Source organism: Armigeres subalbatus, chromosome 1 (genome assembly GCF_024139115.2).
Source record: "Armigeres subalbatus isolate Guangzhou_Male chromosome 1, GZ_Asu_2, whole genome shotgun sequence".
Taxonomy (NCBI): Eukaryota; Metazoa; Arthropoda; class Insecta; order Diptera; family Culicidae; genus Armigeres; species Armigeres subalbatus.
The window spans coordinates 4,437,527-4,461,102 of NC_085139.1; the positions used below are offsets into that span (position 1 = coordinate 4,437,527).

The 23,576-nt window shown below is 37.1% G+C and overlaps 2 protein-coding genes across 2 annotated transcripts in view; one reads left to right on the forward strand and one right to left on the reverse strand.

The window, feature by feature from the left end:
• LOC134208010 (zinc finger protein 37) overlaps nt 1-20,759 on the forward strand; it is a 49,429-nt gene extending 28,670 nt beyond the window's left edge. The window contains exons 2-3 of the mRNA XM_062684112.1: nt 19,594-19,980; nt 20,049-20,759. Of these exons, the coding sequence (XP_062540096.1) occupies nt 19,594-19,980; nt 20,049-20,085 (424 nt within the window). The 3' untranslated portion in view covers nt 20,086-20,759. The remainder of the gene's footprint in view (nt 1-19,593; nt 19,981-20,048) is intronic.
• On the reverse strand, nt 10,302-12,960 carry LOC134207984 (uncharacterized). The gene is made up of 6 exons (XM_062684094.1): nt 12,876-12,960; nt 12,292-12,560; nt 11,671-11,931; nt 11,279-11,424; nt 11,082-11,221; nt 10,302-10,627 (listed from the first exon to the last, which is right to left on the reverse strand). Exons 1-6 carry the CDS (start codon nt 12,958-12,960, stop codon nt 10,302-10,304), a joined length of 1,227 nt encoding a protein of 408 aa, XP_062540078.1.
• Nucleotides 20,760-23,576: the final 2,817 nt, after the last annotated feature.

Consider the following 23,576-nt stretch of genomic DNA (forward strand, 5'->3'; position numbering starts at 1 on the left):
CCTGTTGATGAGTTATGCAATTAGCTCCAGAAAACCACGGTATAGATTAAATTCGATTACTAATTATTGGAACGATTAATTGAGATGCGGTTTTCACTGAGTGAAAGCTGTTGAGTATTCCTTTTAGCTATATAGGTTTTCTTTTAACGTACGCTTGATGAGTAAGCGTCATTAACAGTATAATGAAAAAATAAATTTCCCCATACTAATTTGCATGCAAACTTGAAATGGCTTGTGCTAAATCAGTTTTAATTCAAATGAGCTCAAAATTTCAGAGGACACTCAGAACATGGTACAGAATCAGATGAGCACTGTGGAGCAAAATCAATTTTCTGAACCACCCTAGTTGGACATGTTCCGGTATCTTCCGGAATAATACCCCTCCGGGAAAAAGCAAAATGGCCAGTTATGATCATTTATGAAGCTTGCGACATCTCAATCTTCATGACTATGTAAAAGAAGTTCAATGGAGTTGATTTTGATGGTTTTTGAACAAATTGGAAATGTTCCGAAATCATCCAAAATAATGTTTCCCCGGGGAAAATAGCCAGTTTTGATCATTTATAAAACCTCGCTTGCGATATCTCAAACTTCATGTTTTTGGAAAAGAAGATCAATGGAGTTAATTTTGAGGGTTTCTGGACAAGTTGGACGGAATCTGACGGAATGGTGCTTCCAGGGAAAATGGCCATTTTGATCATTTATGAAACCTTGCTTACGACATCTTATACTTCATGATTTTGCAAAACAAGAACAAGATGATAAGCAAAACAAAACAGATAACCCATCGACAGAAGCCGATCCAAGTGAAGGCGACGACGACGACGGTGACGGCCATAGCGAGAACGGAAATAACACCAACGAGCTTGAATACGGCACCGCAACGGCAAAGAGAAGATTATCAACTGGAACAAACGAAACGAATGGAACGGACGCCATAGAACAATAATGTAAAAGAGCATGTGAAGATCAGAGCTGCCTATAGCGACGGAACCTTTTCCAAATCAGAGTGGAAAGTCTACAATACTAGATCTAAGAAAAAATAATTTGAATTGTACTGTTTTTATATGAATTACTAAAAAAATGAAGAAAATTACTAAAAAAAAACAGATTAATCCACCTACAGTGAGATTTTGACCCTTCCTTAGTTATAAGGATTTTTTTCCAGACTCCAGTATTTAAAACGAGATAAAACTACTCAGCTTCCCACGGCGATTTACCGTGAAAGTGACAAAATAATTGCCTACCCAAAGGCGGATGTCATGGGTTGAGTGACAACTCAACGAATGATAACGTACTGTACTTCATGCTGCCTATCTATAAGGCGCTCGTCGGATTGAACAACTATTGTGACATGGTTAGTAACTTTCGTAACGCTGGTTGCATATATTGTACTCGTAATTTCCAGAGACCTCGATATTAATTAATCCAGAACTAACTAAATCAGTCATTGATCTGAGCGAAACTTAATAGCGTTCAATAATAACATATATTTCGCCTTATGGATGCCTAATTTGGTAAAACTAAATTTGTTCAATACCTTAAAAATGAGCGAGATTTTCATGGTAGTAAATTTCAGAATTTGCACACATACGCACACATACATGCATACAAGTGATCTATTAGTGTCTCAAAACATGCTCACATTTGCTATCTAGCTTCCACTGAAGAAATTTTTGAAATCACTTTCAATTTTTACGTTTTTGCTTTTCTGAGAAGATTTTTTTGTACATGCTTCTATATGTTCCTCAATTAAAATTATTTGTTCCTTTAAAACAAATCAGAAAAATAGGCATAATTCGATATCATATCATTTGTTATAATTATATTTTCAATGTCAAAGTGAATTTGTTTCAAATACCATACATTTTATTTAATACATCACGAGATTTCTTGATAGATTAATACGTAACACACCTGCGTAACGCATACGAATAGAGATGTCGCAAATTAATCGATTACTTCGATTAATCGATTCATCGTTGTGATAATCGATTAATTTTGAATCGATTATTACCCAACGATTAATCGATTCAATAATCGAGATTAATCGTGAGTAATCGATTAGTTACTAATCGATTAATCAGAATTTTACGACATCATAAGGATGTCGAAAATTAATTGATTATTTCGATTAATCGATTCATCGTTGTGATAATCGATTAATTTTGAATCGATTACTATATAATGATTAATCGATTCAATAATCGACAAGAATCAAGAGTAATCGATTAGTAACTAATCGATTAATCGGGATTTTACGACATCTCTACATACAAAGTTAAAATATAGACACTTCCACTCAAAATAATTTTCACTTAGAAGCTACTTGAAAATATATGCAGATATTTTCCATGTAGTTTCGGGTGTAAAATTTAAATGATTCATTAGTGATGGCACTCATAATCCTTAATTCACTAGAAAATAAAATAAAATTGAAGTGAATTTTCGTTTGGCCATGTACTTACATTTTAAGTGAAACTTCGATAATTTTTTATCTATGGTGTCCCTGTATGTAGTTGATATTCCGTCCACTAGAAGCGGACGAGGACAAAAAAAAGGAGTAGAAAATCAATTCATACTCAAACATATTTTTTTTGCAAATCGTGCTCATAATGCTTCTGCAAAATGTTTCATTAGCGATTGTTAATAAACACACATTTCGCTCGGAGAACCCCACTCATTTATTTTTCATACATTCATTATAAGTAGAATTCACTAGAAGAGTATATAGATATTATTTTCTATGTTCTCTTATGAATTCCACTATATTTCTTATTAAGATGCACTTGTGATTTGAGTAAGTTTTATTTGATTCCAGTAAGGCCGATAAAAATTTTGATTTTTAAAGTCTACATGACTTTTTATAGTGGAATTAAAGTGACAATTATTTTGAGTGTCCGAAGGAAGGGTCAAAAAGAAAAAAAAAAAGAACGGTGGAGCTCATTTTGCGGTTGCCGGACAAGTTGGACATGTTCCGGATTCTTCCGCAATGATGACCCAGTGAAAATGACCATTTTGAACAGTTATAACTTGCATGCGATATCCCAAACTACATAATTTTGCAAAAGAAGATCAATGGAGCTCCGCGAGAAATGGCCATTTTTGATCGCTTGCGACATCTCAAACTTCATGATGTTGCGAATTAACTTTAGGAATTTCTTTCAGCCTTGGCAGTCTGTAAAAGCAGCAAAAACAAGTTTGCCTTTACATCCGACGGTTTAATATATAGGGGAAGGTGGGTAAACTTGATCCCCGGGGAGACTTGATCACCCCCTATTTTATCGAGGACTAAAGTAGTTTTGTTCTAGCGTATTTTTTAGTATAGAACCTCTAGACAAATGACCTTTATGTGGTGAGTTATTTTTTGGATTGACAACCTTATTTATTCTGCAGGGCAGTTTGTATGTTTTGACCTTCCTAAAGATTTTTTGATTGGCCAAGCAAAATTTTAACAACTTTTCATAACAATGACCAAATGCTTTCGTTTTTTCACAGCACAAAGCCATAAATACGCTTAATGATCTGTACTGATGAAAATATTAACATTCCATCAAAGTTCTAGGATATTTGGATTTGAAGTTATTGCCTCAATATGGGGACACTAGATCCCCCATTAGTCACCCAAACAAAAATTTGGCGAAAAAATTCAAAATAATATAAATCTATTCTCAGGCTTCTAATTTTTTGTAGATTTGACAGATTTGATGAAGGTTTGGCAGGAAAAAATATTTATTGCGTAGATATCATAAAAAGAGGATCAAGTCTCCCCAAATTTTAAAATTACATGTGCTGTCGAATTCAATAACAAAAATCGTTCACGTATACGCAGAGCAATTCGAAAATTCCGCGTATTTTAAAGGAAAAATATTTAAAAAATCTGAGGGCACCTTTCTAATTTTATCAAAGCAAGAATCTTGTATCCGACAGGCGGTTCGGGTTTTTAAAAAAGACTTAAAACAATTTATTCACTTAACTTGAACATTTATTTACTAATTGTTGGCTTTTTTGGACACGATAACCGACGCGGACACTTGATAAAAAGATACTGAAACGAGAGCGCGGTACGCGCATTGGTTTTATTGATTATTACTGCTGAATCTGCATTTCCGTAGGGCTGGTCAGAAGTTGATGACGTTGCACGCCACGTTCCGGTGGTTCGATGGAGAATTGCCTACGTTGCGTGCCACGTTGCACCTGAGTTAGCCGGTTCATACCATGACTCCTCCGGGGGGTGAAGAAGTGGCGTCCTCGACACTTGGTAACTTATCCTTTCCTTTGGTTTTGGTTTTGGGTTTGTTTCGCTTGGCTATTTTCTTTGTTACCCTGTGGAAAGAATTTCTAAAATGGAAAATTATGGCGACGAAAGCGATTATTATCAGGGTTGTCGACAATGATATTCCTCCCAATAGGCTCCATTTCCAGGTTTCAATTGATTCTTGTTGTAGGGATACTTTGGCTAGTTGATTCCTTTTGCGGATGGTCCTGATGATTATCATAGAAATGTCATGACTGCTTGAAGGGTGGTTGTTTATTATAATGTTATGTAAGGCTCCTTGAATAGTGTTGGATTCATTGATAATCTCCGTTGACGAGAAGTTACTCTGCTTGAAGTTAACTGTGCAGTTTCCAAAGGATACAATGAAATTTCCGGACAACTTCCTATCATCGGGTCCACAATCCGACTTGAGTTCATCATTGAAGGCGTTTGTAATTAACAGCTTATTACTGGCTATGAGTTGCATTGTCGTCTCGTTGTTGAATTTGGTACTGCAGTGGGTTGTTCTTCCCATAATAAGTGGGTAGATACAAGAATCTTCGTATCTTCTAGTGAAAGTACTTAGTTGAACGTAATCTTCTGGTTTAGAAGTAGTCCACAGCTGTGAACCATGTTTGATTACAATCATCGGGTAATCCTCGATAGTTGAATTGTTATTTGTGAGAGGATAAATCCGGATGACTGCTGATTCTTCGTTTTCAAGTTGCGGTACATGGAGAATGTATAGGAGTGTATCCTTGGTGATGGCCATTTGTGGTTTCACGAAGTTTAATACTTCATCTGGTAATTCTACTTGGACTCCTTGGTTACTCAGCATGGTTTTGATGAGGTTTATATCCTTCATAGAGAGGATTTTGCTGTTTTTTATGTGAACTTTTGAAAATAGTATGGCTTCCTGGATGCCTATGAGGATTTGGTTGATTATATCGATGTTGAGTATTGTCGTAATCATGTCGATTTCGTTAATCAAAATTTGGTTTGAATAGGTTTTTTCGATGATTTGGTTGATGACATTGGTGAGCTGTTGGATTCGCTGACCAATTTGATCGTTGATTTTGTATTGTATATTGTTCTCCTTTATCAGGTCGTTGAGAGTTCCATTGATGATTCGCAAATCCTGAGCGTCTGGGTTCCCGGCAATCCATTTCCACGTTGTACCGATGATGTCCCATCTCCTGGATCTATGAGATTTTTGTGGTTTGATTTGTTGCAGATTTGTGTATAATTCTCGAATCTTGTGTTTACCAATTTCTGATAGTATATTAGTGTTGGGATTTTTGTTATAAACTACATTTGTTAGTAGATTGATAGTATCTTCGATAGCTGTAAGATTTATCGGATGTACAATACGTATGTTTCCAATTTGAAGTTTACATAAGTTCATTTGTTGCATAAGAATTGCATCGTTGTAAATGTTCCTAATTGTTAATTCATGGCACATGACGATTGATATAAACATAAAAAATCGTGGGTAGATTACAACCATCTGAAAATGAAACAATATTAAGGATATTACAATATTATTTTTTAACTCTTTTAATTTTGTTTTTGTGTCTCTTTATATTTCTGTTGTTTTTAAATGTTTTGCTTGATACCCTATTTGCATTAGTTTTATTTGCCCTGGGTTGCGTTTTAGTTCGAATATTTGGTATGACAAATACTTCCTGTCCTTCTTCCAAGGGTGGGGGATCTTCTTTATTAACATTCTGTTCTACAAGTTTTTCCATTGAATTGATAATATTTTGTTTTGTTTTTACAAATAATTCTTGGGCGTTTTTTAATACTGCTTCTGGATTAAAAATGTTGTTTTGGTTGAAGATTATTTCGTTTGGGATAAACTTAGTAGCCAAATGAACAGTATCGTTATATAATGCGACAGACAATTGGATAATCGATTTCGTACCCATTCCTTTGAATTTATATTTGTTAGTATTGAAAATTTCTATTATTGTGGAATGAGTTCTTTCTATTTGACCGTTGGATTCTGACGATGCTGCATATTGCAGTACGGTCCCTAATTCAGCAAGAAAACTTCTAAGTTGGATTGATAGGAATGTACTTTCGTGATCGGTTATGATTGTTTTTGGAACGCCATGATGGCTAATGTCCCAAGAAACAATTCAGAGCCATAAATCAACAAGCTTGTTGAACAATTGTTGTATAGAAGCGGTGGTAGTTGAACAATAAAGCATGTTTAAGAAGTTGTTTAATAAATGTTATACTGATTGAAATCACCGCATTAGTTCCCTGTTTTGTTGTTATTTGAATAAAGCATCGAATAAAAGTTTAACAAATGTTGCCCTAAAATTTCCCAGGTTGGGTGAAGTACAGTTGAATTATTCACTGTAAATATTCTTTATCCCACCAAAATAAATCCTATCTTGTGCAATCAAGTTGATATTGAATAACATGTTTATGTGATGCTTAATAACATTTGTTTGAATTTGTTATTCAACAGCGCTGCCGAAGTTGTACAATTCAATGAAGTAATGTGTCTTATATTAGATTGGAAGCCTTTGAACCAAACATGTTGATTAGTTGTGAAATAAGTTTACTGTATGATAACTGTTAGAATAACTTACTTATTTATTTATAGTGATGTTCTTTCATATGTTGTTCAACACAACATAATTGCTGTTGGTTCATCATTGTTGACAAAATCAATTATGTTGTATCTGGCTGTGCGGATGTCACTGTGTATTGAATTTTTGTGAAAATGGATAAATCCTTGAAAAAGTTCAAAAAGAGTGGTACATATCACCGAAAATTAAAGCGGGTTAGTGAAAAATACCGGTTGTTGTATAGGACGCTACAAGTACAACACAAAACAGTGGAAAAAGCAGCGTCAATCGCAGCACTCAAAGCTGTACCAGATCCTACGAATGGTATAAAGCTTGTTTTTGCTTAATATTATAAAATTATACTAAAAAGCATAATTTCAGACCGAAACACACAAGATAAAACATCGGTACCTTATCAATACGAAGAACTAAATTGTAAACCCTCTAAAAATTCAACCGTGGCGGCTCTTTGCAATCAAAATTTGCAACTACCTCAAAAGTTGATTCCGAAAAATTTGATGCAGTTCTTCAAACTCGTCCGGCTGATGATTTAGCCAATATTGAGTCCAAGCAGCAGCATGATTTGATTAATCAGCAGAATGAATGTGTGAGTTCCACAACAGAAAGTTCACGTGAAGCCTTAAGGTCCTGGTCTCTTCGTCACAACATCCATCATAATGCGTTGAAGGACTTGCTGGGGTTGATCAAAGAAAAATACAACGACACAACTTTACCTATGGATCCAAGAACGCTACTGGAAACTCCTTCGAATATTGGAAAACTCTGCAAAAAGATCCCAGGTGGTACATACTGGCACCATGGGCTACAAGCTTGCCTTGAAAGGTGGTTTGACAATATATCAGGAGATATAAACATAAGTATTAACATTAACATCGACGGCTTGCCTGTGTATAAAAGTTCAAAATTTCAACTTTGGCCCATACTATGCAACGTTCATAATATGCCAGAACTACAGCCGATGCCTATTGGAATCTTTTTGGGAAAAACAAAACCTACTGATATAGATCAGTACTTGACGCAGTTCGTAAATGATGCAATACCATTACTTCAAAACGGATTTCACTTCAAAGGCCACATAATACGTATTAAACTACGTTGCTTCATATGTGATTCACCAGCCCGAGCTCTAATTAAAGGTATAGTTTACATACATATAGACAGTTATGCAAAAATTATGTTATATTAAAATTGATATTAATCCCTTTCCCCTCACTCTAACTTTGCTCGTGACTCTCTGCTCTATATGACTTAACTAACATACATTGTGCATGACTTAACTAACATACATCCCTAATAGACATAATTTTCACTTCCATAAACCGCATATTTGCGGCTAATTTAAATCGATCGTCTGTTTGCCAGTGCATTGCAGTTAGAATTTCAGTACAATGAAGAAAATTGTCACCCAAAAATTAATGATGTTCATATCACAGACAAACAGACGTAACACTAGAGAAAATACCATCGACCATGACTTCAACGATCAATTTGAATTTGATTGATTACGCAATTCACAACTAGAGGCGCTAGTTTCGTAATCCTTCGGGTTTGACATTTCACTCCAGCGCCTTCTGGTGACGATGTCATACGAAACATCGTTTCGTGTAACATGCTCGCAAGATGGTGGTAGAGGAGTTGAGCGATAGAAAAATGTTTGTCAGAAAAATGTTCAAGCTTTACGTCTGTTTGTCTATGTTCATATGTTCAATCCGCACTTGAGCAAAAAGCATTCGCAAACCGTATAATTTCCCTTTAAATTTGGCCAATATCAATTCACAGATAACATACGTTTGTTTGAACACGATCTCCATCGTCCGCCTTTTAAGCGGTCGATTTCAAATATAGCTAATTGGCAAAGCGATCTCCTTATTGGTTGCACGTATTCGTAGCTTCGCCAACTACACTGTTTCCAATAATCACGTATTCGTTTTTGATTGCAATTCGTTCCAAATAGTGTGTGTGTTTGTCTGTGATATTTTCATAAAATGAAAGAAAACAAATATTAACATTAATTTTAAATTCTTCTCTTTAAAAAATGGTTCAGGTGTAATCAACTTTAACGGAAAGGATGGCTGCTTAAAGTGCACTATTAATGGAGAGTATTCTTACGTATCCCGGACAGTTGTGTTTCCCATGTTGCATTGCCCTTTGAGGACGGATTTGAAATTTCGTCAAAAGCAATACGGAAAGCACCATTCAGGACAAGATTCACCGATTTTGAAGCTTCCCGAATTTGATATGATCAAAGACTTCGTTGTTGCCGATTCCCTTCACTTGTTGGAATTGGGTGTGATGAAACGGCTCTTAACAGGATGGCGAGACGGAACTCTAGGATACGAGGGAAAGTTGCCCGCTATAAAAATACAGGAACTTTCTGATTCCATTTTAAAAATCAAATTACCTCAAGAAATACACCGACAAATGAGAGGATTAGACTGTTTGGCCTTTTGGAAAGGCACCGAATGGCACTCATTTCTTAACTATGTTGGCATAGTTGTACTTAAAGATATAATAGACGACAAATTGTACAATCACTTCTTGCTTCTGTTTATTGCTGTTAGACTATGCTCAACTGAATATTTTAGGAAATGGCTTCCTCTCGCCCAAACATTGTTCGAAAAGTTCATTGAAGGATTCATAGAAATATACGGTGAGGAATTCGTAACGAGTAATATTCACAACCTTGAGCATGTAGTAAATGATGTAGAAAGATTTGGTAATCTTAGCACAATTTCAGCATATCCCTTCGAGAATTATCTATTCCAACTGAAAAAATGCGTGAGGCAGGGAAACTATTGTCTTGAACAAGTTGCTAACAGAATACTGGAAAAGAATCGGGGACCTAAAGATAGTGACAATACCAATATTGTATTTGTTCCATCAGTAAAAAAACGTGGCAGTTCAGTTAAATGTGCAGTGCGATCAGGATTGGAACTTAATAATGCATTTAAAGATTCGTGGTTTTTAACGAAGAATTTCGAAATTGTTCAAATGACTGATGCTTCGGTTAACCCTAACAATAGTATTCTAATACATGGAAAAGTAATCGCTAATCAAACTGATTTTTTCAAGCTGCCAATTCGATCATCGTTCTTTCATATTTATTTAGCTCACGTTTCTAATTTTAAGAGCATACAAAGCTTTAAGATTGATGACATTTTATGCAAGTTTGTTGCAATTTCTTACAAAACAGATAGATGTGTTTACATACCTCTTTTGCACACTTTTTCCTTTTAATATCATGCTAAAATGTTTCTCAGTTTTTCTTTATGAACACATTTATATCGAAGTAAAAGTTTATGAAAGGATTGTATTTGTATTTCATTAAAATAAAACAAGAAAACAAAGTTCATTGGAACAAAACAAATAAAAAAATTCTTAAAACAGCATTATATCAAATGAGATCGTTATTGGAATCCACCGAAGTCTACAGGACCGCATTAAAAATCACTTTCGGACTCTTGCGACGATTCTTCTTCGTCCTCATGTTCATCATCCTCGTGCTCTTCATTTTCTCCTTCATTTTCTTCTTCCTCCTCATATTCATCCTCTCCATGTTCTGAATTTATTGCAACATTCAGTGCGCCTTCTTCGATCTTCATGAGAATAGGTGAATCTGAGTCTACATTTACCACATCTGAGCGCTTACTTCCACCAAGTTCCACCGGACGCGCCGGAACTTCAGTAACGCTGATACCAGATATCTGTGGGGCACGGTGTACGTCATTGGTGGTGATAGCAGTAGTATGCGGAGTACAATGAATTTCTGAAATTGATTTTTAAATAATTAAGAAATTGGCTAAGTAAACTCAAGTAATCACAGTGGATGTGCTCATTGAATAGTAAAATAAGTTAGGGATCGTCAATAAACCAGGCCCTCCCCATCGCGGAATTTTTTCATACGAAATTTTAATTTTCCGTAGTATATGGACGACCCCTTATAACCTGTGTTGCGATGTAATTGTCACAATATAGAAAATTAGAATTTGTAAAAAAAAAGTTGCTTATTGTTTACTTCTTATTAAATTAAACCGTTTAAAATATTCCAATTTGGATATAAAAGTCAATTCATGTAAACAAGCTACATATTTTGCGGTAAAATTATTCAGCTTTCGCTTATACAAAAGATCTCATTTTACATTAAAAACATCCAATTTCAATAATTTTTCAATATTACCCTTGCCAAGTATTATTTTTTTTAATAAACTCAATATCCCTACCTTTCTCAGAACCTTTTGTTTTTGATCGCCGATGAATTGAGGATTGCCTTTTGCCTTTTGTTTCACTTCGCTTCTTCGCATTTCTTGTGAATCTTTTGAACAGATCCTCCAACAGCGCTTGTGAAAATGTATTGTTCACGCTGTGAACCAGTTTGAAAAACATGTTAAGAATATTGACACTTTTTTTCATGGGATACTTGGCACTTCCTCCTTTACTCTCTCCGGTCCAGGAACAATCGAGCATCACCTTCCTTTCGAAAAAGTGATCAATCAATCCATAAGCAATATTCTGACAATTGCACGCATCGCCGCTGTTTCCAATTTTCTTCTTCATGTGCGCAAACTAAAAAAAATATATTAACTAATTAATTTATTATTTATATAAAAGAATGGATTGCTACGTTGAGTTAAACCTCTTCCCTTGGTTGCATAATTTGTGTACAATACCTATAATGGTATTGCAGGTATAATTAATTGAATGACAGTAGATTTCTATATTAGAACAGGGCAACATATTCCAAAAAATAGCATTACCACGGTTACACAGACGTTAATAATACAAATAATTATCGTAAAAAATACAACTTACGAACTGCTTGGCAAACGACTCATCGTTGAGACTCTCTTCCAATGCATCTATTCCATCCGTGGTAGCCACTGGCGAAAACTGGAAGGATGTTGAAGCTTCTGAATAATACTCATTGTTGCTTTGACGAATGGCAGCATCGATCTTCATCTCCAAGGAAGCTGCGGTTTTTGCCAGCATTGCTTCCATCGAGCTTAGCACATTAACGCTCACTTGCTCGATGACTTTTTCGGAAACTTCCTTAATGATCCTATCCGTATTCGGCTGAAAACAGAAAGTGGAAGACCAATTAGATTGGTTTAATTTAGTATTTGATATTCATTACGAGAAAAAAAAGTGTTAGCACATACAACCAGACGCATCAGTTGCCGGTTGTATTGCTTCTTTTGTTGTGTAACTGAGGCGATATGCAATACACTACATACCACTGTCTCATGTTAGCTTGATTTTCTATGAACTTTGCACATATATCCATATAATGACAGTACCAAATTTTGAGTTTGACTTATTTTGAAATAAGTTCATTTATAAGCGATGTAGACAGTGAAGCAAAGAAATAAAAAGTAAAAAAATACGATTGTTATGCTACATTAACTCTACTACTACAATAAACAAAATTTATACCTGCTGGATGTTAAGGACGTATCCTTCCGAAATCACTTCCGTTTCCACTGGGGCCGATGTTGATGATGACATTTGAGCCGGTTGAGGTGCAAGAGTCGGATGAGAGTCCAACGTTGTTCCTTGTGAATTCGTCATTAGATTCGATAAATCTAGATCACAATAAACTCGGTCAATCGTTTGAGTAACGACAGGAATTTGGGACGCTGTTGTGCTTGACTTCTCTGTCCAGTCTCGTTGTCCGGTTGAGGGCTTTCCTTGAATCTGAGATTCTGTAACGAAAAGGAATAAAAGCATTTTAATGTTATTGGCAGATGTAATATCCAAATTATGAACTTAATGAAGAGTGTGCTTTTTTATTCCGTATGCTATTTTTGAAATTTTGTTGAAGATCGTTCACATATTACGTAACGTAAGGAAAGGGGGAGGACATCTAGTCGAGTGTTACGGGATTTTTTTTGTTTAGGTATTTATACTGATTTATGTTACGTGGGGCAGATGAGAGTTTAAAATGTTCTTTTGTCAATGGTTACATAATATGTGAATATGTAATATGTGAACGATCCCTGAACCAATAATCTACTTACGTTTTTCAGTGATGAGGTGGTTTAGATCGAGGGCTTTTGAGGTTTTCTTCAACTTTTTTTTTCGTGTCGTAGCGAAGTCTGACATGTCGGTGGATTGCCCTGAAAGCTCATCGGCTTCTCGCCCGCTTCCCCAAAACTGGGAATGTACTTCCGTTTCACTGCACAAGGCAATTTAGTCCAAGAAGGCATTGGACTTGAACCGGCGTCTTTCCGGAGCACATTCGCCTGCTTTGGAGGCCAGAATAGGGAATTTTCAGCTACCCATTTGTGCGGCACTACCGACAAGACGGGTCTACCGGCCTCGACTGTCTCCACAACAAGAAAGTAATCTACAATATATTAAATTGCACTTCAACAATGGTTTTTCATTAGATTACTAAAAATACGTACCTTTGTTCATTTTTCCTGCAAATATTCACCGCTTTAGTCACTGCACGGCACTGTTTGTTGTTGTTGTTTTGACAGTGATGGGCAACGGGTGCGCGCACGGATTGACTATTGGAAGCAGTGTTACCAGATTGTTTCTGAATTGATTATTCAACGATTCTTAAACTACAATCGGGGCAACTACATACGGTGCTTATCTGAATGTGTATAAACGTTGCAGTGCAAACGTGTTCAACAATATTGTTGACATATACATTCTATTTAATAAATATGCTCAAATGTTGTTTATGCAATGTTTGTGCAATAAGTGGTTCAGTTTGGTATTAAATAATTTATAACTACATTTAACATGGTCGATTTATATAACCTTGCATGGAGCAGCGGAAGAGCAGGCGGATGTCAATCGAAGGGTCCTGAGTTCGAGTCTCGCATCGTTGGAGATTGTGATAACCGTAGTTGATGTATAAAAACAAGTCACAGTTCTATAAATTATTTAGTTGAAAAATCGATAGTTCATGAAAGCCATAAAATAATATCAAGATAAAAACTATCCGTGAGAAGTCCTCTTTTAACATTTTTATTTAAAAAAAAAGCTTGTTGTAGAAACTTGTAATAAGCTTTATTTGAGATATATTATAGCCACCTAATCCAACGTTATTCAAATTGTATTCAGAACCTTTCCTCGAACTAATGTTGAATAACAGTTTCCCCCAATCTTCTATGTTACACAAACATACTGTTGTCGAACAGCCTTATTTGTAAAACATTGAACAAAAGCTTTATTAGTTCGGGTAATAAGCCTTGTAGTAACAAGCGTTGAATTAATGTTGGTGTAGCCCTTTTATTGTTTTTGCAGTTGAACAATCGAGGCAAGGTGATAGCTTAAACATTTATTTCAACATGCTTATAGAACTACTGTTGTTGAATAGATTCTCCATTTTTGGGCGAACAAGGTTGGTTTAGTAGTATCAAATGCAATAAATCCATTATAATTAAACATACAGCTGAATAGCGTAGCTGTAAGAGACATTTCTTCAAACAACAATTGTTTCTTGGGGTATTTCGCCAGAGCCTTTTGTACATGTATAAGGTTTTTTGATTTCAAATAAATCATTTGAAGATGTTTCGAAAACGAATCTATCAATGATAAGAAGTAACATTTGTCCATTATAAAAATATCCATGTGAATTCTCTCTAGCGGTTTCTCTGTAACTGGTCTAGGGGATATCTTGATATTATACGGCTTACGCTCGTACTTATGAGTATTACAAATTTCACATGTATTCACAAATTTCCTTATTTTTGTTTGCATCCGAGGGAAAAAGTACGTACGTTTCAATTGGGCTTCTACTTCAGCAATACCACGATGGGCTCTATTATGTTCTTTAATAATTAATTCGTTTTGCCTGTCCTCTACTTGCACATCTTCTACAAGATTTTGGGTTATCACGAAATGACCGTTTTGATTGAAATGTTCTTTATAAGAATCTTGAAGAGACTTATATAAAGATTCAGGTGCCATGATGGCTGTTTGCTTTCCATTATGAAATGTTTTCAAATATTCTGTAATGTCTGCTTTTTCATAATTAGGTCTGCAAATGATGGTTCTTCTGTAAAGGCCAAAAAGTGTTTCAGTTATGACTGTTTCTGTATGAAATTTTTTGAAAATTAATCGGTTTTTATAGTAGTTCAATGGGCGTTCAGTGAAGTGGATGAAATAATCCGCAGATTCGTCTGCAGAATGGATAGTTTGGGAATCTGAAGAGGGATTGGGAGGGTTTTCCGGATCTTCTAGGTTGTCTTCTGGGCCTGGAATAATAAAATGTTCATTATTATCGATTTCATTTACATTTGTTTCAATTGGCATTCTGCTCAATGCATCTGCCACCACGTTTGATTTTCCTTCTTTATATTTAACTTCATAATCATAATTTTCGAGATCCAATCGCCATCTGAGAATTTTCATATTCTTATTTGATAAAAGTTAAGGGCTTGTGGTCTGTTACTAGGGTAAATTTTGCTCCATGTAGGTATGATTGAAATTTATTTACGGCCCATATAATGGCAAGAGCCTCTTTCTCATTTGTAGCGTATCTCGTTTCTACATCGTTCAAGGTTCGAGATGCAAACGCGATAGGACGCTCAACGGTATCCTGGATTTGAGATAGCACAGCGCCTAGTGCATATCCAGAAGCATCAGTTGTAAGAATAAACGGTTGATCGAATTGGGGATAGGCCAAAATTTGGTCTGTGGTAAGAATTTGCTTTAAGGTTTCGAATGCTGAAATGTATTGCTTATCATTGAGATCAACTTCACAATCTTTTTTCAAAAATTTTGTCATTGGTTTTGTGATACGAGAAAAATCCTTAATGAATCTTCTGTAATATCCGACTAAACCAAGAAACTGTTTAATTTCTTTGGGGTTTTTTGGCAGAGGCCATTTTAAAACTTTTTCCACCTTGTCGGGGTTGGGTTTCACGCCGTCTTTTGAGATAATGTGACCGAGAAATTCAGTCTCTCTTCTGAGAAATTCACATTTGTCCAGTTGTACTTTTAAATTGAATTCTGTTAAGCGTTTAAGAACACATTCGAGGTTTTCAAGGTGGTTTTTCAAATTGAAGCCAATGATTATTATATCGTCGAGATAGACAAAGCATTTTGTACCTATGTACTCTGCAAGTATATTGTTCATAGCTCTTTGGAATGTTGCAGGAGCATTTTTCAATCCAAAGGGCATCCTTGTAAATTCGAAATGTCCATTGTCTGTAGAGAAAGCGGTTTTTTCAATGTGTGCTGGATCCATAGGAATTTGATGGAAACCAGACTTTAGGTCAATTGTTGTAAAATACAACGATTTTCCTAATCTATCCAAAATGTCTTCAATTTGGGGCATGGGGTATCTATCATCAATCGTATTTTCATTGAGTTTTCTATAATCAATGACAACACGTAATTTCCTTTTTCCAGAGGCGTCAGTCTTTTTAGGGACTACCCAAATTGGGGATGAATATGGGCTTTTAGAAGGTCTGATTATACCGTTCTTGAGCATGTCTTCAATTTGTTCATGGACATCTTTACGAAAATGGTGGGGGTATCTGTAACTTTTAGTATAAATTGGCATCTCGTTTTTGGTTATAATTTTGTGATTCATGGCAGAGGTGGAAGACAGTATCTCATCTTTTTTAAGTAAAACGCCTTGGTGTTCGTAAAGAACTTTAACCAATTCATTTTTCTCTAGTAGAGAGAGGTGCTTTGTTCTGATGAAGGAGAGTATTTCCTCTTCTGTAATTTTGGTTTGACTATCAATGGGAATAGGTGATAATGTTTCGAAATTATTTACTATTTACCGTTAGATTAGGTTTCAGTATTTTGGCCTGGTTGTATGAAAATTTTCTTGTCTAGCTTCTGGAATGTAGGTACGAACCAGTCGCCATTAGTTGTGGTGTCGACAACTATACAATGATTATACAATTGGGTTGCAGGATAGAATTTTGAGTATGAAAATTGCTTATCCATAAGTTTAATAGTTTCATTTTCATATTTAATTTGTGCGTTGAGTTTAGCGAGAGTTTCTGATCTTATTAGACCGTCGAAGAAATAATGAAACTTAAGGATGTAAAATGCCATTAAAAAGATCAATTTTACCTTTTTCATTAATAGTATGTGATCCACAAATGTTTTTAATGGGTGTATCAGATACTTTTTGAACACATTCTATTACATCTGGTGCAATTATGTTTTTATTTGCCCCAGTATCAATTAAAATTTTGAGTGGTTTTTTCGTTCTAGGATGGAGTAGCTTTAAATATGGGAGATAATTCAAGTTGTTTTTGCATGAATGTCGACCAAATGAAAATTTAAGTCTAAGTCCACATCGTCTTCTGGTTCAGAATCTGAATTGGGGACTGTTGGGGGATTTTCCTCTGGTTTAGTAACGAAGTTGTTTATAGTTAAACGACTTCTAGTTGTCCTAGTTTCCATCGGTTCGGCTTTCGGTGGGGGTATGTTAGGTTTTTGCTGCGAATATGAGGATTCTCTTTTGCTTCCAAATCCTGAATCCTTGAAGTTTTTGTTGGAATTATGGGGTCTGTGAACCTCAGCTATTTTTTCTGTAGATTGGAATTTGCATAGGAACGCATATGCATCCTCGAGATCTTTGGGGCCGGATGCCTGAGCATATCCTTGGTAAGGGGTCTTAAGACCTGCCATAAATGCGGCTAGTGCGTCTTGTTCTATGAATTTTGAAATTGCTTCCCAATGGGCGTTAAAAAGTGGATCTTGCTCAGATATAGTTTTGATGTGTTGGACCATTTCCTTTGTTTTATTATAGTAATGTTTAATACTCATATCGTGCGTCTGTTTATTTGCCCATTAACGTGCCTTGTATGTTGAAAGCTCCTGTCTATCACCCAGTGCTTCAATCAAAATACTTTTCATTTCGTCAAATGATGACGGGTTGCCTGCAAGGCAAAGAATATCCTTAGCTCGCCCTTCAATTTTATTAAGGATAGCTTGTACATAAATTTCAAAAACAGCATCTGTCACAAGTGGTCGAAACCGTGTTAAAGTTGTTTCTGTGGTGGTCAGCCAAGCATGTAACTGCCTTTTATTCCCATCAAAGGTAGGGATGCCTTTGATAGGATCGGGAATTCGCGATAAAAGTTGCAACATTCCATTGTCATTACCGCTCGTGACGTTTACTCTTGAAGCGGTTCTGAGTAAATTCACTTCGGAATCTTGTGCTACTTGTCTGGCATTGAGTGCAGCAAGCTGCTGGGTTAGGTGTTCCAATTGTGCAGAAATCTGATCCATTGTTATTTCTGTCGTTAGATTATTGGTCGGTGGAAGCTAACGATTCTTCCGATGAGCTAGCGCCTTTGTTGGCAAAGAAATTGCGCCTAGCGTTTTTCAATGCTTTTTCCTTAGGCATAAAAATGCGTCAGGGTAAACGGGTTCGGTTTTTGAATGACACGTTCTCTTAGAACTCGTGTTTATTCTTAAGTTGTGGATGACACGTTCTCTTAGAACTCGTGTCTGTCCTGGAATTGTAGATTCTCTAAAGTTTCTGCAATTCCGGCAAGGTAAGCTTCTCTAAGAACTGCTTCCTTGCAGTGAATGTATATGAATCATTCAATGCTCGAGCTCTCTTGGAACACGCGAGGAAAAAAATGAAAAATAAAACACTCACCTTTACAATCGTGTGTGCGGGATCACGGGTGCTGATTCTTCTAGCTGGTAGTTGAACAATGTGAACGGCGGTGGAGCCTCAACTCTGGTTGCCTCCTCGAGTTTCACCAGATGCTTTGCACTGAGCACTTAGCCACTGTGTATCGCGGACTCACTTTGGTTGGATTTATTGGTCTCAACCTTTACACTGTTTGTTCACTATTTTCTACCTCACTAGAACCGCACGGCTGCGCCAATCTTGTATCCGACAGGCGGTTCGGGTTTTTAAAAAAGACTTAAAACACTTTATTCACTTAACTTGAACATTTATTTACTAATTGTTGGCTTTTTTGGACACGATAACCGACGCGGACACTTGATAAAAAGATACTGAAACGAGAGCGCGGTACGCGCATTGGTTTTATTGATTATTACTGCTGAATCTGCATTTCCGTAGGTCTGGTCAGAAGTTGATGACGTTGCACGCCACGTTCCGGTGGTTCGATGGAGAATTGCCTACGTTGCGTGCCACGTTGCACCTGAGTTAGCCGGTTCATACCATGACTCAAGTTCATGGAGAGGGATCAATTTCCCCCGAATATTTAAAAAGTCGATTTTTGACAGCACTCCAAAAAATCGATTGTGTATCAATAACAACAATAATTTAAGGACTGTCATAAATCAGTAAAGTTAAATACTATATTTCTTAGAGAGTCTGTGTGGAAATCGCGTATGTTTATTTATTTTTGGCTGTGCTACATCGGAAATCAGAAAAAAATCTTGCTTGCGCCATCTAAAACTTCGAGATTCTGCAAAACAAGGTTGATTTCGTCTAAGACGAGTTTAGTACGTTCCATTTAATTCCACTACGTTTTGTTATCTATGCAGATGCGTATTTCGACCTCAACTGTGAGGCCATCTTCAGTGTCTCGTACTTGACTCGACACAAGTACTCGTACTTGACTCGACACAAGTACTCGTACTTGACTCGACTCGGAATACGTATCTGCAAAGATAACAAAACGTAGTGGAATTAAATGGAAAGTAATAAACTCGTCTTAGTCGGTTGAATACATTCCACTAAAAAAGCTTAAAATATTTTTTTTTGAAAAACGTGTTTGGTAATCACTAATCATGCATGTTTCATCTTTCTTATATTTCTAGTCAAAGTTACCTGAAAAAGCACCTCCAATCACACCAAACAATACACAGCCGGCATGATGGTTCCAATTCCGGTCTGATGAATGCTACGATGGCTCAACAGAATGCAGCCACAGCAGCTGCCATCTTTTGCGGCCAAACAGGATCCCATGCGGCAGTGTCCGGTGCTTCGGTCCCAGCGAACCACGCCATTCCGGGCACATTTCCCCGGGCTGGGATTTTCCCGTTCGCTGCTGCAGCCGCCGCCTATGGCTGCCACACCAATGGGAACTACTCAGAGCTGGAGAAGCGACGCTGGCAGTCGCTTAGCGAACTCTATCTTCAGCAACGTGAACGCCTGTCTGCCTTCCAATACGTCCGACACCATCAGTACGAAGATTATCTGAAAAGGTAACTTGCTGTTGTCTGCACCATGGCTCTTATCGAGATCTTAGTACTGTTTTTTTTCTCATCAACAGCTTTCAACCGTTTCACTTTGGACGGGACAAAACCTGACAGAACGTTCTGCGACCAGTTCCGCGTCTAGCGGCGCCCATCTGGTCGCAATCCACTACGACAACGGCGGTCCCTACGACTACTGAGCAGCCTCCAACAGTGAAGCAAACGTATGGACACCAGTCCAGTTCGGCGACATCCGAAACAGTTACACCAACGGCCGCGGCTCGAATCGTTGATCACGTGAATCACCGAGGCTGTGAGCAGCGCCTGGAATGAACGAATGGGTAATGGAGTGGATTCTCAGACAAAACTCTTTTTGATCAAAAGATATTCAAACCAATGCCAGATATTAGCTGATAAGGAAACTCTGTGAAGCGCTAAGATTATTATACTGTTCGATACCATCCCTCACTAGTTGTTCCGAATAATAAACGAATTAGACGCTCTTTTGAACCAAAGTGCGATTGTTTAGGAATTTCCCTTAGGAGTGAATCCCTTTTAGAAGGTAGCAATTCGTTTTATTCCCCTCTTGTTTCATTCACCAAAAACAAAGGGAAAGTCCCCCGATATAGAATATGTTGCGTAGATATTAGACCGTTAGACGTTTAGTGGAACGAAGTCGTTCGTATATTGCAGAAGAATACACATCGGAATCGCATAAGAACAAGAAAGTAGGAATCGTGGTTTGTACTGGACGAATCATTCTTTAGGCAATAGCAATATAATCAGTTTACTTGGATGAGGGTTGTTTGTTTTACTGTTCTTTCACAATCCATGGCTTGCTGCGTGCAATCGAGCAACTACACGATTAGGGTGAGTAGCTGGTAAAAGACTGTCAACAGGTAGGTAGCCACTGGATGAATGGTCTGACGCGTAATCGCTGCCTGGGGCCAATTTCCGGGACAACGAACTGCGCGGCACTGATTCCACCCCAAGAGGGAAATTGAAAAACAAACAGCATTTACCGGCCCATCCAGAACGGGGAATTGCGGCGGGGTGGATATAATTTCTTTTCGATATGATTGATTTCCTTGAGGATATGTTTTGTGATGCGGCGTGCTGCGAAAGGTGTCTCCGTTTCGTCTGTTTGTTTGCTGCGGCCTTTGGCGAATTGCGGTTGACGTGACGTGGGTAGCTGGCGATGCGACAGAGTCTTTTCATGTTGACCATCATTAAATGTCGTCAGGGAAATCTATTAAATATTCCATGACGACTGGACTGGAATGGAAAGAGTTTCGAATCGTGTTCCGGTTTTGTGGTTGATGTCAGCTTGTGTATGACACTTTCAGATTGATTTTTTAAATCTTGATATTGATTGTATTTCTAACTAAGGCACACAACAAAATTCAATAAGTGAAGCAATTTCGTTTCAAATGCACAAATAAAATAGGAATGCCTGGCAATTGTTGGATAATCATGCAATTCGTAGTTGCTACTTCGTGACAGTTCGTGACTAATCAGAAAAATGGGAATGGTACAGAGAATTTGGGATCAACGTACATGGATAGCGTGTTCCAAACTAAGCTCGATAATTAATGGTACTGGCTTCAAAGTGGTCCAAAAGCTTAGAGCAAGTGGCGTAGGATCAACTCATCCGTAACAGCTGAGAGCAAAACAAATGAATAAAGATTCCCCCAAACACACGCGACGCGATTCCATCGCTTGGCGACTGCCGCTGTTGGTTGGTATGGAAGCGTAAATTGGAACACAGCCTGCAGCCGGTGATGTTGGTCCGGAGTGATTAGAAGACGACTTTCATATACAGTATGTGTTGGGGGATTAGGGTTCGCGCGTTCAGCAAATTGTTCCAACTCTAAAGGTCCTACGTTGTGTGTTAATTATCACAGTTTTCTTGCACACTACTTTCTTCCTTTGTCCACTTCAAGCTTCTTATCTTTTCAATTCCCAAAATATATAGGGTCGGTGTACCAATTGTCGCCATACATAAGAACAACTATTTTTAAAAAAATAAGTAAAAGGCATGTGGGTGGACTTTATATATCAAGCGAAAGGTTTTACTTCCTGTTCCTTAGAACATCTGTGAAAACCTCAATAAAATTTGTTAATATCTTCAAAATTGATTAATCCATAATAGGAACGCATGCACCAGTTGTGGCACTATTCTTAATTTTGGTTCCTTATTTGGCAAATCCCATTGTTTTCTTATGGAACTGGCCAAATTGGGACCACTAGTGCCACAACTGGTGCAAAGGACGATAAAAATTAAGCAAAATATTTTTTTACAATTATGCTTTGCTTGTTTTGGAAGAAATCAAAGGTGTTATCGTGTCATATGAATATGCTTTATCGATATGAACTTGGTTTGCGGTGATTTGATTGGTCATTTGGCATATAAAGCACTAGTGCGACAACTGGTGCTATAGCTACAACTGGTACACCTAGCCTAGTCTTTCTAAAGCATAAAGCTTCCAAGATATCCCCACTTTTCACACATTTACACTTTATTATCTTGAAGGATTTAAATACAACTTTATTGGGCTCAGAAAAATCGCGCCTGTGCTGTTTTAACTTTTATTGAGTGCTTTCTTACCGGCTATCGGTTAGCTACTACTGACTATTTCCTCGGTCCGGTTGATTCATTAGACTATTTGCACAGACAAACAGACATACAACTCATGAAATTCTCATCGTTCACTAATTTACCGGTCATTTTAAATAATCATTAGTTGGCCAATCGGTCACAAGTGGCGTGCGCATCGCATTTACTCTAGTTTGACGTTTGCTCACTAATGTCATCTGCTTCGTGATTCGCCCAACTAAGTGAAAGCAACAGGTGTCGTTAGTCTTTGTACGACGATGAATTTGATGAGTGAATGTTCAATGTGTTATGTCTGTTTGTCTGTGCTATTTGATTCAAATTCCGAGATAATTTGGAGATCTTTCAACACCGCGTATGTCTTGTTTTAAGACGCAAGTGAAAGACAAATAATCAGAGAACATAATTGAGTTGAAAGCATGGCTTAGGACATCATGAAGGCTTTGGTTGATTCGATAGATCATTTGATTAAAACTCCAGGGCAATTTGGAGATCTTAAAACATCTAATATACATGTACTTGAGACGCAAGTGAAAGACAAATACTCGGAAGGCATGATTGGGATGATACCGCGGCTGAGGACATCATGCAAGCCTCAGTAGGTTCGGTAGACCATTTGATTCAAACTCCAGGACAATTTAGAGATCTTACAACTGCATACATGCAAGAATTGAAGACGGAAGTGAAATACAAATACTCGGAGCAGGCTTGTAAAATGTCATCTGCATGTCATTTGACTAATTTGTTCATAACTTTCTTTAGAAGCCAAATTTGTTCCATAATTTTAGATGTACTCATAACGCTTGAGTAGGGCTATATTTTTGTCCAAGGGTACATTGCTCTAAATATAACATCTGAGGCTGGAGAGTAAAAACTCTTCAAAATGTCACGTGTCATTTGACATAATGTCATTTGAATGACATTTTGCCTCCCACGCCCCAGATTACAAATTTACAGCAATGTCTTGTTAGACAAAGTTGTAGGCACATTT

Coding starts and splice junctions, on each gene's coding strand:
- LOC134207984 (XM_062684094.1), bottom strand. CDS start 12,960: ATGTCAGACTTCGCTACGACACGAAAAAAAAAGTTGAAGAAAACCTCA. Junction 12,561..12,875: donor CCACCTCATCACTGAAAAAC/GTAAGTAGATTA, acceptor TTTTCGTTACAG/AATCTCAGATTCAAGGAAAG. Junction 11,425..11,670: donor AGTCGTTTGCCAAGCAGTTC/GTAAGTTGTATT, acceptor TATTTTTTTTAG/TTTGCGCACATGAAGAAGAA.